General features: G+C 33.4%; 1 protein-coding gene across 1 annotated transcript; it reads right to left on the minus strand.

The window, feature by feature from the left end:
- Window positions 1-6,966: 6,966 nt before the first annotated feature.
- On the minus strand, window positions 6,967-12,289 carry LOC140854158 (uncharacterized). The gene is made up of 9 exons (XM_073249675.1): window positions 12,021-12,289; window positions 11,821-11,942; window positions 10,122-10,236; window positions 9,685-9,746; window positions 9,268-9,319; window positions 8,992-9,103; window positions 8,794-8,892; window positions 8,575-8,702; window positions 6,967-7,950 (listed from the first exon to the last, which is right to left on the minus strand). The coding sequence occupies exons 1-9, from the start codon at window positions 12,203-12,205 to the stop codon at window positions 7,398-7,400; spliced, it is 1,428 nt and encodes a 475-aa protein (XP_073105776.1). The 5' UTR covers window positions 12,206-12,289; the 3' UTR covers window positions 6,967-7,397.
- Between the last annotated feature and the right edge of the window lie 4,661 nt (window positions 12,290-16,950).

Below are 16,950 nucleotides of genomic sequence, written 5' to 3' on the forward strand. Positions count from 1 at the left end.
TCTCTAATCTAATCCATGGGCTTTGTACAAATCTAAGATGATCTTTTCAAGAAACCTAGAACCGTTTTGATAGTCGTGCAGTTTATTAGATCCCAGCCCGATCCTTGCCATATAGTTTGATCACCGTTGACCCCTATGGAGTCACTATGATATGATCTCTGATGATTTTGATTATAGATTCTTCTTTTGAGGAATATGAAGATTCTCTCTCCATTTTCTTTCTCTTCACCCACTTTCTCTCTCTAAAAATATCTATGGGCTCCTATCGAGTCATGTCTTCCTCTTATAAGAACCTATGTTGACTCCGACAAGATGACCTGAAACTGCTTTGATATTTAGGTCATATGTCAAATCAATATCGGACCTATCTAGTATCTTTGAAACCTACTATTGATGAACTCTATTGATCGATCTTGATCTTGATCCAATCTATGCTCCATGATTTCTTGATCAGAGTTGCTTAGATCGGATCCTCAGTTAGGAGGCCAAGAATTGTTTCGATATCCGGACAACCTATCGGACTGACCATCCGATCAACGACCTCTTTCCTTATTTAATTTTATTGAGCTCATTAAAAAAAAATTGATTATAATTTAATATTTTAAATAGAATTATCTGATTTATTTAAGAAAGACTAAAGATCTAAGACAATCGAGATAAGTGGATCTTACATTTCTTATTTATTTTTAAATAATCATATTTTTTATGTAAAGAATTGTTGATGATAAAATCATATTTTTTTATAAAATAAAGATCAGCATATGAGATATGAAAAAGTATGTTTTATTATGAGCATTGATTTTATGAATATATTTTATGAAAGAAGCATGTTTATGAAGTATAAATTTTATTATTTTTTTATCTATGTATATATATATTTAAAAATATATATATAAAGATTTCAAAAGCTCTCAGATAGCTGTGAACAAATCTCTTTGAAAAGATCGACATCTGGAGCTAGTATCCATATAAAACATGGCCCTGCCAACAGATATAAAGTTGGCACATGAAATAAGAACTCTGTCGATTAAGAAATATGGCCCTATCATGGGTATAATAGTAATCTTAGCATGAATATCTATGAGCAATATTTTTAAATATGACACAAATATATGATCAGAATGATTTATGATTCATGTTTATAAAATATTCATGATTTATGCAAGCATGATTTGGTTTATAACTTATTTTATTATATGCTCTATAAAATATTTATTTTTGTAATATCTATTATTTTTTAAATATTGCATTATCATGAAAAAATTTATGCTTGATCCAATAAGAAAGCATCGATTTTATTTACTGAGCTAGTGTAGTTCAAATTTTTTTAATTTTTTTTCTTTTATAGAGAAAAAGGTTAGGACCGACGGAGGATTTAAGCTTGAGGATCTATACAGCAAGCTTAAAAATTATAGTGAAAGTTTAGTTTATTTTATGATCATAAACTTGTAGTTATTTATTTATGAATCTTGAGACTTGGGTTGATATTTGCTTTTGGATTTAGATGCTCTGAACCAATATTAATTTAATTATTTGATGAATAATAGAATTGAATCTTTTATTATATTTTATTTATGAAAAATTTTAGTTGATTATGAGTGATTGGCTTTGTGTTATTGTGGGCGGTACTCTCGATAGCATGGACATATTATGTCCTGGATTTGGGACATGACAGAAATGATATCAGAGCTTAGGTTATGATTATTTGAAACTATGGTATAAGTGATTAGGGCTAAGTAATATCAAAGCTTAGATTATGATCAATAACGACTATGACTAAAATGGGATTTAAGTATAAAGGTTATGATCACAAGAAACATGATAAAAATAGCAGGAAGAATTCAAAGTCTGAATTTCGGATCAATAGGCATTATAATGAATTTTTTTTCATAAAGTGGTATATGATGTGTATTAAAGAATTAGATGAATTATGTTTTAGATTTCAATAAATAAGACTTGACCTACGTATGAGAGATGTTGATTCTGGAATAAAATAGGACATATTGATATGTTGTATTGAGTATACTTATTTAATTGTTATTTAGATTATTTCGGAGTTCTAAACTTGGTATGGGTGAAGATCATGATGGCTTTTCAAATTTTGATGTTAGTTATTTGATCATTCCAAATTTTAGATTTATTGGAATAAATTTGTTTAGGATGTGGCTTAAGAAAGAATTACATCATATAAGAAATAAATATTTTTCAAGTATTAAATCTACAAGAGGATCATGTATAAAATTTGTAGGTGAATAAAATATATATATATATATATTTGGTTTATTAGTGGATTAGATGACATGCACATATTAGTGAAATCTTTAATAATTTATATTGTCATCTTTTATATTGGATTACTTGATCTTTTTTAAGTCTATTGAAGATAATAGAGTGCATTAATTATTTTAAGTCAAAGTTTAGATTTTGGGACTGATATAAGGTATCTTGTTATTATCAAATTTTTGGAAGACTTATATGAGTTTCAACAAATAAGCGACAAATTTCATGTCGGTTTAGTTATTGATGTAAGGGTCATGATAAAGGAAGCTCTATAAGAGATAACTGAATTTATTTTACTCATAATGGTATTGGCTGGAGGTCATCTAATTTGTTGGAGATTTAAGTTCATCGTTTTACAAAGAGAGGTTGATTTGAAATCATCCTATTGATTGTCGGATAAATATAGAGTTAACTTACTCCAAATTAATTCTAGATATATTGAATTCTAGATGAGCAGTGAAAGCTTATGCAATATTTTTGTATATAAAAAATGGATCAAAATTTAATTTTAATGTGGTATGCTCGAAGAATAGTAGAGATAAAGAAACTAAAAGCTTTATTTTAGTTCTATCTATAATTTTTTTTTTGGAAGGTTGGATCTTTTGCCAGGATTCATCCGATAGTCTTGAAAAATTCGATGGGTTTATATTAAAGTACATAATAGAAAGTGCAGTAATTAAATTATACTAAAACTAGTTAAGAATACTAATGCAATAAGTGATATGAATGGAGATTTGATTTTTGTAAAAAAAGACCGTCAATGACAAATGAAAAGATAAGGTTATTGATTCTTGAGCTCATTTAGATGTTGCAATACTATCTTCGGTAATTGGTTCTTTATTATAGAAATGGTCAAAAAAATTTTGAGCATTTTAAGTGTAAGGTTAGTGGATTAATATTCATTGGTTGAGCTCGAATGTATAATATTTTGGATATAGATATCTTTTTCTTAGCTTTGATATTATTACTCTATTTGTTTGAATGGATTCGAAGATTTTTTATGATAAGAGTTTAATTGTTACATCAAATATGAAATTAAAAAGATAAAGAAGGTTGGAGATTATGATGAGCATCTAATGTTCTAGACTTTTCTATATGTATAAAGACTAGACGGGGTCGATTATAATTTTCATATGAAATCAATCAAGAGCAAACAATTTTACGGGCAAGGAATTATGGTATTTTGAGCCACGATTAAGAGGTCAAAGAAATTCATTATCTTACGGATGGAAATAATCTAGTTTTGAAATACTATATAATGATTTATGTCGAAGACTTTGGAATAAGCATTTTGAGACGTAGATAATTTGGAAGCTTAAAGACAGTACGAGGGTTATGTATTTTTAATGTTTAAAATATCAAGTATTCCAAATTTTGAGGATGAAACTTTTTTTTAAGGAGGGTAAAATGTGATACCCGGCCCAAAATTCCCCTTGCACGATTCTTAGGGCATGAAATTAAAAACAAAAGAAAAGAAAAGAAATAAAAGGAAAAAAAAATGTTGAAGACTCCCGCTGGGAGTCTTCTTCCGCACGAATTCATCGAGGAGGAAGTCTAGTCCGGGAAGGATTCGACCTCCTCTCCACTATATAAAACCCTCTCCTCCCTCGTCCAAAGCCGACCACGATAAGCTCAGTCTTCTTCCTCTCTTCTTCCTATTTTTTTCTTCCAATTTTCGTCGAATTTCCTTCACCATGCCTGTCAGAAATTGAAGCCGGAAACATCACCGGAGCCAAGGTAAGGGCTCGATCTTTCCTCCTCTCTCTTCCCTATCTTTTCATGACCTTAAGCACCACCGAAGGCCACCGATTTCGTCGAAAATCCACCATAAAAGAATCTCCTATTTTTTCGACTTTGATTTATTCCTTCTCCAGCCATTGATGCTATCGTCACCTGACATTAGACCCTTGGTCGGGTTGTTCGGCCTCCCTACAATGCTTCTCGGTGAAGTCACAGCCGCCGGTGAATAATCAACAGCCAAAATCAAAAAAAAAAAAAAAAAAAAAAGAGAAAGCCCTTAGATCCCCTATTTTTGGATCTTTTCCATGTTTTCCCCGCCGGCAATCCTTGCCGCCAGCCGTTCCCTGCCCCATTGCCATCGGTCGTCTGCTGCCGTCGGTCGCCGTCAGTTTTTCAGCCAAGAACCATGAACTGCCCTTTTCTCCCCTGTTTGGCCATGAAAAAAAAGAAGAAAAGAATTACAAGAAAAGAAAAAAAAAAGAAAAAAAGAAGATTTTCTCTCTCCTATCTCTCTCTCCTCTTTTATGTCTCTCTCTACTCCTTATTTTTCTCTCATCTAATCCATGGGCTTTGGTACAAATCTAAGATGATCTTTTCAAAGAGATCCAGAACCACTTTGATAGTCGTGCAATTTATCTGATCCTAGTCCGATTCTTGTCAGAAATTCATATTGTTTGATCATCGTTGACCCCTATAGAGTCATCGTTGACCCCTATGGAGTCATCATGATATGATCTCTAATGATTTTGATCACAGATTCTTCTTTTAAGGAGTACGAAGATTCTCTCTCCACTCTCTCTCTTCACCCACTTTTTCTCTCTAAAAATACCTATGAACCCCTATCGAGTCATGTCTTTCTCTTCTAAGAATCTATGTTGACTCCGACAAGATGATCTAAAACTGCTTTGATATTTATATCATATATCAAATCAATATTGGGTCTGTCTAGTATCTTTGAAATCCACTATTGATGAACTCTATTGATCGATCTTAATCTTGATCTAATTCATGCTCTATGCTTCTTTGATTAGAGTTGCTTAAATAGGATCCTCAGCTAGGAGGCCATGAATTGTTCTAGTGTTCGGACAGCCTATCGGACCGACCATCCGATCAACAATCTCTTTCCTTATTTAATTTTATTGAACTCATTGAAAGAAAATTGATTATAATTTCATATTTTAAATAGGATTATCTGATTTATTTAAGCAAGACTAAAGATCTAGGACTATCGAGATAAGTGAATCTTACGTTCGTTATTTATTTTTAAATGATCATGTTTTTCATGCAAAAATTATTGATGATGAAATCATATTTTTTTATAAAATAAGGATCAACATATGAGATATAAAAAATCATGTTTTATTATGAGCATTGATTTTATGAATATATTTTATGAAAGTAGCATGTTTATGAAGCATGAATTTTATTATTTTTCTATCCATGTATATGTATATTTTAAGAAAAAGATATAAGAATTTTAAATGCTCTCAGGTAGCTATGAACAAATTTTTTTGAGAAGATCGACATTCGGAGCTAGCATCTACACGAAATATGGCCTCGTCAACGGATATAAAGTTAGCATACAAAATAAAAAATCTGTCGATTAAGAAACATGACCCTGTCACGGGTATAATAGAGACTTTAGCACGAATATCTGTGAGTAATATTTTCAAATATGACATAAATACATGATAAGAATGATTTATGATTCATGTTTATGAAATATTCATGATTTATGCAAGCATGATTTGATTTATAACTTGTTTTATTATATGCTTTATGAAATATTTATTTTTGTAATAACTGTTACTTCATAAATATTGCATTATTATGAAAAAACTTATGCTTGATCTGATAAGAAAGTACCAGTTCTACTTACTGAGCTAGTGTAGCTCATATCTTTTTATTTTTCTTTTTTTTTTTTATAGAGAAAAATGTTAGAACCAATAAAAGATTTAAGTTTGGAGATCTGCATAGCAAACTTGAAAATTTTGCAGTAGAAGTTTAGTTTATTTTATGATCATAGACTTGTAGTTATGTAGTTATTTATTTATGAATCTTGAGACTTGGGTTGATATTTGCTTTTGGATTTAGATGCCGAACCAATATTGATTTAATTATTTGATAAATAATGGAATTGAATCTTTTATTATGTTTTATTTATGAAGGATTTTAGTTGATTATAAATGATTGGCTTCATGTTATCGTAGGCTGTACCCTCAATAACATGGCCATGTTATGTCCCGAATTTGGGGCGTGACAATTAGGTCTCTATTTTGAAAGTGTTTAGGATTTGGTCTGCCTAGTTCTAAATCAATATAGAATTTATATAGATGCTTACAGTTGTCTCCAGAATAGCACCACTCTGGGTGATGGTAGCAGCCTTGTTGTCATTGCCATGCATTAGATGATGTTGTTGATGTGGACTCCATTCAAAAGAATTTGAGCATGTAAATGGTTGTTGTGATGAATTGCATGCAAAAGAATTTGGAGATTATTGCATGTAAATGAGAAAAAAATGCTACTCTGCATTTCCAAAAAAGAAATGAAACCTAAGTTGCATCAGACAGCAGATTATTGCATGCATCCTTTTACCATTACAGGCCCTTTTTGATTCTGCAATTATGTTACTGAGTAACTCTCCATGACAAATTAACAAGAGTAAGAATCTTTTTTTGCTAAGAAGGAAAATTGAGGGTTGGCTATTCCCAAAATTTTCTCAAAAAAAGGGAACTTAGATCATCTCCCATCTTCTTCATGGTCATATACCCTCATTCATCTGGCAAAATCTTGCTAGTTCTGCTCCATGACTTAAACTGCTTGAATTTGATTATGACTAAATTCACAGAGGAAATTTCACTTGAGCTGCTTCTAATCTAGTAATATGCCCATGATAACATTGCTTCATCATTTGCCTTTCATGGTATGCAGGTAGACCAAGTAGTATATTTCCACCAAAATAATTTCACTAAGATACAAAATTGTTTTCATCTCAACAGAATTCTTGGTGGACTCAAATTTATTGACAGCATCCAGCTTCAAAACTCATTGAAGCAACAAAAGCGACAAACCAAAAGTTGCTGAATATCATGTAAACTTCAGCAAAGTTGCTGGATATCAGAACTGAATTCATTCTCTTAGTCATGCGCATACTTGCAGTTATCTCCAAAGTAGCACCTCCCTTGGCAATAGAAGCGGCAAAGTTGTCGTTGCTGTATGGGACGATGATGTCGTGGTGGACTCTGGAAAGAACTCAAGCGAGTTGATGGTGCGCATGCTGATTGTTGCCGTGGCGGACTTCTGTTGAAATAATTTGAGCATACCGATTGCTGTTGTGGTGGACATCTATTGAAATAATTTGACAGCGCCAACAGCTGTCATGGTGAGCTTACTTTGACAGAATTTGAGCATGACGATTGTTTTTGTGGACTCCACTCACAAGAATGCAACGATGCTGATGGCTGACTATAAGAGTAGTGTGCACTTGGGCAAGGTGGTTGATGATATCTGTAAGCCTGATAATGGGCAGTTGCGCAAGGTTGTTGATGATGCTGGTGGTGTTTTTCATAAAACTGTGGTGGATCATAAGACAGAGGAAACTGAAAATTCCAAGGCTTGAGAACTGGATCAGTGCTGCTAGACTGAAACTTACTAATTGCTGGTTTTGGAACTTGATAACAGTTGTCATAAGTTTCTTTTTGAGGCAAAAATTTGTCATGATTTTTAGCAGTTGTTATCTTGTCAGATTTGATTCGACTATCATTCTGAAAGTGCATTTGTTTAAGAACCTTTGATTTAAATGCATCAAGGTGATGCTGAGACTGCTGCAAGGGCTGAATGTTTTTTAGTTGATGATCTGTTTGGAGTGGATTCAGTTGATGTTGATTTCTCTGTTCTGCTGGTATGTTTTTGCGCTTGTTCTCCTTCATCCTGTTATATGATAGATATGACATCCTTTAAAATGCTATTAGCCTCAAAGAAATAATATCATTAGCAGTAAATTTTTTGTTTGATATCTGATTCCAGAAGATAACAGCATGTTTATAACAATGGATGCAAGAACTAAACTTTCATTATTATGTTAAGAGCAAGAATTTTTGTTCATTATTATATCAATTGCAAGAACTAGAACTTTCTTTATGAAATTCACTTAATTGACTTGCAGAAATGCTAAAAAATCATATTATTGTGTCATTTTAAAGAAAATAGCAGGTTCCATTGGAAAGATTTAAGACCAGAAGAAATGTTTTATTTACTGTTACAGGCCTTACATGATACGGCAATAATGTGAACACCTAATAGTGGGAAGTTTATGGCTCCTTAAGATGCTATGATGTTATTTTGAAAATCTCAGCTGCATTTATTAGAAAAAATTGAAAAATAGATAGTGAGGATACTGACTACCCTCTCATTTCTTTTCCCCAAACCCTACTTGATACCACAATGATGCAAGCATCATTCATTTACTTGTGCACTAAATTGCACAGATCTTACATAAACAGTAATCATTTTTTCCTCAAGGAAAAAAAAAAAAGTAATCAGTTCAGACAATACCTAATTATTCTGTTTATTTTCCTCACTTCCTTTTGCTCGATCCTGTCCTCCCTTGCACATCGTGCAATAGAACCTCTCGCATGCTTCTCTTTCAGAACTTTCTTCCTTTTCTCTTCATCAGCCCATCTCTGTACATTAGGAATCAAAATCAGCCTTTCCAATAGCAAGTACTTGCACAAGTGGGTGAAGATGAAGGTTTACCAGTATGCTAGAACCCACCTGCCTCATTGTCTTAAGCCGGTAGAGGTTCCTTCCCTTGATGAGGAGGGGATAAAGGGGAGGCAATGGTTTTTCACCTTTGCTCCATAGCACCTCAATCTATTCATTGTCCAAATGACAGATGTCTTAGATGTTGGATGTTAAAGACTAGACTAATGTCTAGCATCTGATTTCTATAGTGCCTTGATATTTGCTTACTGTAAATGTATGTTGTTGCTTGGCTGCACCATAACTTTCCTTCACTATCCGGCCAGCAATCAGCCTTGTACCACTTGAAGGACCCGTGGCACTCCTAGAAGCAATACTGAACCTGGGGCAATGATAGGCAATAAGAACATGTTAAAAACAAAATACAAGAACCAGGGCACAAACACTTTGGATGATTAACCATAATCTGGGAACCTTCTATGCTAGTGAACCATAACATAGTTTAAGCCTTTCACAGATAACCGCAACTTCAGAAAGAAATATTACATTTCATAAACATTTTGCTCGAACAGCACCACATCACCTGTGCATGCATCGCCTACAAATAAACCAAGTATCAGAGAGAGCAGAGTATATACATCCAAATTAGATGCAGGGAGCTTGAATTTAACATAGGAAAAAGTCTATCATAGCAAGGATTGTATTGCAACTTAACTAACAAGGGTAATCATTTGAGCCTACCTTAAGGTCTAAAGTGCACTCAAATACTACTCTCTGATGGACTCATATTCTATGGTTTATGTTTTAAAAGGAAAAAAATAAGTATTAAATCATTGTTCACGTATATATGAAAAGCAAGCTTGACATTTACAGAAATCAATTTAGGATACTGAGGTCCCATTGATATATTTATTCAGTAATTCACATTGCTGTGTTATGGAAGAAATGGAAATACTATTCTACCTTTGCAGTTCAAGGCAAAGCTAGAAATAGGGTACTTCTTCTCCCCACCACCATCTTTGACCCTGAAATTTAGCATACAAAAGAAAAACAAAATTTATCCTTAATGAAGGGAAATAAGTTCTCCCATATATCTGCTGCTCTAATTGTAAATATTTCCAAACAAAGGCATGTTCATCAGATGATTATATTGGCCATCATCCAGCTAGTATAGCCAGAATATAGTTCGGGTTTGATGTTAATGTGACAATAGGGATGCATCCCTGAGGAGCCTAATGCTCTAGCATGTAAGGAAACATACCCAGGATGGCACATATAGAATCTAACCAGACTGGCTCTGTGGCATCCTTGCCCACATAACTAGGAAACAAATTTCTGAACTAAGAATTTTTTATATGTATGAAATTGTGAGAAAAGCAAGAAAAAAAAAAAAAACCTACTCAAGATGCTCTCTGATGCGTTCCAATAAAACATCTTTGTTGCCTGTCAATCTTAGCCCATACTTCCTCAAATACACCTTGCACTGATCAACTTTTAGTTTCTCCAACTGGCCATCTATCATGTCAACAATATAAACATTTTACTTTCACAGTTTATAGCATGTAATAAGAAATAGAAAAGCATCCTAAAGATACAGTTACGAAGCATGGACTGCTGTACCATCCTGTATGAGACATGCCACACCATATCATATGGAAACCCATATGAAACTCAAGTTTGGATCATTACAGAACTTGTACCACCCCATACTGAGGTGCGTACCGAACCATACTGAGACATACCAAATTGGTAAGGTACCATTACAATATCCGGTACCGAAATTGTGGACCTTGATTATGAGTAATTGACTACAACTAAAGAGTGAAAAAAGAAGATATAAGATATTAAAAAAAGGATCTGATAAATCAAAATAACATCTGAGTGAAGGTTGTATGAGTACTGAACGGCAATTAACTTGGTTCCTTCTGGGGGAAAAAAAAAGAATAGCAGTACTCAAACACAAGATAAGATAGACAGGATAAATTCAGTGCACAAGGTCAAATACGTAGGTTGCTCTTAAATAGGCTTTTTTAAGCCTGACATGAACTGATTCCTTCCCTAAAATCTTAAGCTTACTAGCTAATCAACATGGTACCAGAGCAAGTTTCCTCAGGGCCATGAGTTTAAATCCCTCAAAGACAATCTGGTTTGCATAAGAAAGAATAGTAATCTTTTCTTGAGAGAGACTGGACAAAGTCCAATCCAATTCGTTCAGAAAGTGAATAAAAAAAATGCCAACAGTCATACAGCAGGCATACAACAAGCTAACACAAGATCCAACCCACCCCAGCTTCCTTACAGGAACCCAATGTAATAGAGACTTAAGTACAGGTTAATCCTTCCCAGTTTCTTCTCGCTGTAACTCCTAATCCAAATAACCACCAGGAATTTAATAACAGAAAAAGTCTTCTCCACAAAGCTCAATTACTCCTTGAAGGTTCTACTATCTTTCAAGCCAAACGCTCCAAATGATATGCACTACAAAAACATCTCAGCCGAGTAGAAAGATCTAGGACTGATACGTGAGTAGTTGATGAGACTTAGACAAAATTAAGATCAAATTTTGTTGAAAAATCAAATAAATTAAATCAATCATTTTTAATGCTCTCAAAATTACCAGGTATTAAAATGTCCAGAAATCTCGTATTCAGGCCCATCTCAAGCTCAAAATTCATTCAGAAATAATTTACATAGTCATTCCAGGATCTCAGTTGAACATTAGAACGAGACCAGAGAAAATGTTATCCTTCTAATTCTTCCTACCATTTAAGCAAACACTTTAACAGCTATTGTCGGCATCAAAGACAACTTGGTACACAAAATTCCCAACAAACAGATTCAAGTCTTGATCTATAATTTACATAGTCATTCCAAGATCTCAGTTGAACATTAGAACGAGACCAGAGAAAATGTTATCCTTCTAATTCTTCCTACCACTTAAGCAAACACCTTAACAGCTATTGTCGGTGTCAAAGATAACTTGGTACACAAAAATCCCAACGAACAGATTCAAGTCTTGATCTATTATCTCCATCCAACTCAACCCAAAAGGACAAAAATAACAAAAAATAATTAAAAAAAAGAGAACCTTCTACTAACCTTTGATAAGCTTTTCAACCATCTCAAAACATTTCCCATCCTTCTCATTGAGCTCTGGAATCTCGACCTCCGCTGGCTCCCCCCAATCTTCATTTCCCATCTCAATTTCCTTTTTAAGATCCCTGACAACATCATCAAATCCATCTCCGATGACCATTCTTAGATTCATAAAACCAGATCCAAGAGAATCCTCCACTCACCGGGACTTGGATTTCTCGAGCGAAATCGTCGAAAGAGCTGACCGTGTTTCTTCGACGATGTCAAACGTCGGGTCTTCATCAGAATCATCCGTCGCGTAGAAGTCCGACAACTCTTCATCCTCCTCGGAGCCTTCTTCTTGGGGAGCTTCATCTCCTTTACCTGGTTTGAGATCACAGGAGGCCATAGCAGCAGCGTTTGGAGGTCTCTGTGCTCTTCTCTAAAGAAGAAGACGTTGGGGTCTCTCCCTCTGGTGGGGTTAAAAGCTTCTCTCCGGAGATGATGAGGGTTGTGGAGGGCCGAATTAACGGTCGAAGAAGTATTTGAATTTCAAATGACAGTCTGTTTTGGGCTGACGATCTTGGTCCTTGGAGCCTCAACACCATGGGCCATTGCATCCATCTTGGACATTATCTCTTGTCTGGGCCAGGCTTGGGCCTGAACATCTCCAGTCCTTTGGTAGCCCCCCTGCTAATATCAACGCTACATATCAAGAGAATCCTCCTTGGATGGCCAATGTCCCATTGGATTTTTTGTTAGTGGGGATAGACATGTTTCTAGTTATACATATGCATCTGGAATTGATGCCTTTTTTCTTTTTTGAAATGAATTGACACCTATATTTATCATATGATTGAGGCAGTTGATGGAGAGCTGAACTGTATATTAGTGATAGAGGCAGCAATGGCGAACCGTTTAACCTATTTAATTTGTTTTAATCTATCATGGATCGAATTAGAATCTTTGGTTGATAAATAGGTTAATTTAGGTTGATAAATTTTTGATTTATTTTTTATTTGATCCAATTATATCCGATCCGATCCAATCTGATTATCATATTTATGTTGTGTGAGTTAATGTTACATTTATTTTTTCTTCTCCATGTGGTTTTCGCAAGTACCATTAATGTGAGGAGGAAGGTGGATGCCGGCAATGAAAGAGAAATCTATGTGGTCCCTACTGGGACATAAGCAGATCCACAGAAAGGGATCAATGTGGATAAGATAATCTATGTTTGGTACACCTGCATCCCCCCTTCCCACTCACCTTAATGGGATTACTTCACACTATTTGCAAAGGAATAAATTGTCATTTAATGAATGGGAAACATTGGCACCTATTTTGTAGGTGCGAGCTTTGTTTATGGAAATAATTCATTTGTGCTCCTGTAATAATGGCATTGCTATTATCTTCAAAACGAGGGTGTCGAGAAAGGATTATATGTCCGGCATAACCGACGTCCGTTGCAGAGTAAAAAGATTTTCATACGCGCAAAGCTAGATTTTTTTTTTCCTTTCTGTCTCTCACGACATTAATTGACTCCACAAAAAATTATCATGTTGGGACAACTAGAAATATAAATGAGTCGAACTGCTCGTTACTCGAATTCGATTTAAGTTCAAATTTGACTTAATCCGATTATTATCGAACTCGAATAGCAAGCTATTCGATTTGAAAACTCACGTATCTAATAAAATTTATATATATTTTTAATAATATTATTTTTATTTATAATATATATATTATTATATATATTATTAGTAAGATAAGACTCGATTTCAAATTTGAATATGATTTAATTAAATATTCGAACCGAATTGAGTCAATCTTGAGCCTTGTTTATTTTTTATCGAGTCAAATTTGAGCTTGCGATATTAAGATTTGGTTGAGATCAAATTAAATTTTGAATTAAAATATTTTGAGCCAAATTGAGCTTGAGCTTTCAATTACTCTTCTCAGCTCGATTATATCCATAGGGACAACACTAGGTGAGAGTGTACATGAGCTTACGAGCAATAAATTTATCCCACCAAAACAGTGGAATAAGCTAGTTCCTTTTTTTAATTATTATTTTGCTCTTATCTATTTTATAAACACTCAAATGTGGGGCGGTTTGATTTTTACGATAATCCAAATTATTGTAAAGTTCAATGCATACTAAATATACATAATTTCCTTCACTTGCACTAATTCCTTATCAACACCAAAATATGCCTATCTTGTGGAACGGATTTATTCCCCCAATAGAGAGAGGGCTCATCCCATTCTTGTACATCCATCGGAGGCTACATCAAAGCAAGTTGCATTGGAAGTGGCACACATCTACAGAAAAGCTAATAGCGTGGTAGGCTGGGTTACTTCCTATCCTACAAGTACTCAAAAAATTTTATTTGATTCTCCATTACATCGATTCCTAAGAAATTTTGGAAGACTCTTCATGCAAGCGCTAGTAGATGTGTGCATAAGGAGGATTTGACCTATTTGCAACAAAAAAAAAAAAAAAAAAAAATTCGTATCACATTCGGTAACATATTTTGTTGAAAACCAAGCATCCCCGACATAAAGTCCTTTTGACCTTTCTTTTACATTGAGGGGTCTTTGAGTTGCAACTTCTCATCATGGAATGTGGAACATTGATAGGCGCTGGGCATGCCTGGCACGGTCCGGCCCAGGCCCATTGGACAACAGTCCAAATGAATTATTCCTGATATGATCCATTTATTCTGGATTCTAATTTGGTACAGTCCTAGACAGATCTAACGGGCCATGTCAAGCACGGCCCATGAACCTGATGGATGACTCTTTTATTTTATTTTATTTAAAAAAAATTAGCTCAAACTGATCGTGCCAGGCACTGTCTGTTTAAGCCCGTTACGGACCGTGCCTAATACGGCCCGTTTAGCATCATTACAGACTGTGTCAGTACTTGGCATGGCCCATTTAGCACCGTTACGGGCCGTGCCAGGTACGTCATGTTTATTGCCGTTATGGGCCAAGCTCAACCCCAACCGTAATGGCTAAAACTCTTTTATTTATTTATTTTTTTGGATTATAATGGTTATTTTGGAAAAATAACTATTTTATCCCTCCCAATAGCCATAAAATGGCTAATTTGAGAGGTATTTTGAGAAAATAAAAATATTGGATTTCTATAAATGTCCCTCCTCTTCCATTTTCACCGTATCAAATCAATTTTCCTCTCATTCTCTATTATTACTCATTCTCTTCTAGCAATATTTAGCAAGTGTTCAATTAGCAATTAATAATTAGCAAGTGTTCAAGTACTATATAAAAGGAGAATTAGTCCATTTATTAGAGTCTTAGAGGTTTTTGTTGAGGTTTTGAGGAAGAGTGAGGAGCACAAGAGGAAACTCACAAGTCTCCACCTATGGACTACCTCTACTTAGTTTCTTTATTTGGTAATTTTTTTTATTTACATAACTCATATTTAGATGTAGCATCTTATGATGAGAGTTATTTTGGCATTCCTTCGATTTCAGAGGGAGAAGAAACTACTATTTTTTCTCTCTCTAAAATCAATACTGAAGGTCAAAATTCTGCCTCTTTTTTTCATGAGAGAACTAGTATTGTATGGAATAATTTTAAAAGAGTTATAGTAGATGGAGTTTTAAAAGCAAAATATAAAAAATATGCTAAATTGTATAGTTGTGCTAATAGTGGAAGAACTGGTCATTTGAAGAGAAATCAAGAGAGCTATATTATGAGTGATGCTCGTCTTCAAAGCACCCTTAATAAACAAGGGGTAGTCTTGTAGGTAGTCTTGCATATAATCATGAAAATCAAAGAAAAGTATTGGTCAAATGGATAGTTGAGTATGAATTATTTTTTAGCTTATATGAGTCTTTTAATTTTGAAGAGTATATTCAGTTAGCCCTACAATCTGCTTACAGAAGAACTAGTAAACGTATATTTAGATGAGTAGCTATTACTAATTTTTTAATAATGAAACAAAATTTGATCCAATCTCTCCCTGTCCTAAATTTAAAAGTATCATTAACTTCTGATATTTGGACAGCATCTGTTAGTTATTATTTTATTATTGTTACTACTTATTATATTGATAATAATTAACTATTAAATAAACATATTCTTACTTTTCGTACTTTTGATTTTCTATATTCTGGATAATAAATTTTTAATATTATTTATTAAGCTACATATACATATGGTATTAATGATAAAATTATGTATATTACTTTTCATAATGCATCTAACAATAATTCTACTATTAGATTATTGAAAGACTCTTTACATCTCATTCTAAATAGAAATTTATTGCATATTAGATATGTATATCATATTTTAAATCTCTCTGTTCAATCTGGCATGGGTATGGCTCAAGATGCTATTATAAAAATTAGAAATATGGTTTTTTTTATTCAAACTTCAAGAACAAGACTTTAAGAATTGAAGCAAATGTATATAGATTATGATAAATATTTAAAAAAAATTTAAACTTAATGTAATTACTTGTTGGAACTCGATATATACAATGATACATGATGTATATCTATATAAAAATTTATTAAGTATATATATTAATGATCGTAGATTAGGTTTTATATTAATTAAAACTGATTGAAACAAAGATAAAATTTTGAAAGAATTTTTTGTTAATTTTTATAATACCACTGAAATTTTTTCTGATGTTTATTATCCAACTTCTTATTCATTTTTACAACAAATATATCTTATTAGTCAAAAATTTTCACAATATATATATGATGATATTTTAGAGCCTATTATTTGTGAAATAGAATCTAAATAGAATGAGTATTGAGATAGGATATGTCCTATGCATAACTTAACTGCCGTCTTTGATCCATGTGTTAAATTAAATGGTGTTTTGATTTTACTTGATGCATATTGTGAAAATATGAATCTAGATCCTGAACCCACTAAAGCTAAAGTAAACCAACTTTTTCATAATATTTATGCTTTACATGATGATAAGATTCATGGATCTAGTGCTTCTCATTCACAAATCTCTGCCTTTTCTCCTAGTACTTCTCGTTCATCATCTATTTTCTTATTCATTACACATAGGAGACATATACATACTTCTTTAAGTTTATCTTCATCTTCATCTTTAAGTAGTAAACTTGAATTTTATTGATGAAATAATCTTCA

The sequence above is a fragment of the Elaeis guineensis genome, chromosome 15 (assembly GCF_000442705.2).
Source record: "Elaeis guineensis isolate ETL-2024a chromosome 15, EG11, whole genome shotgun sequence".
Classification (NCBI taxonomy): domain Eukaryota; kingdom Viridiplantae; phylum Streptophyta; class Magnoliopsida; order Arecales; family Arecaceae; genus Elaeis; species Elaeis guineensis.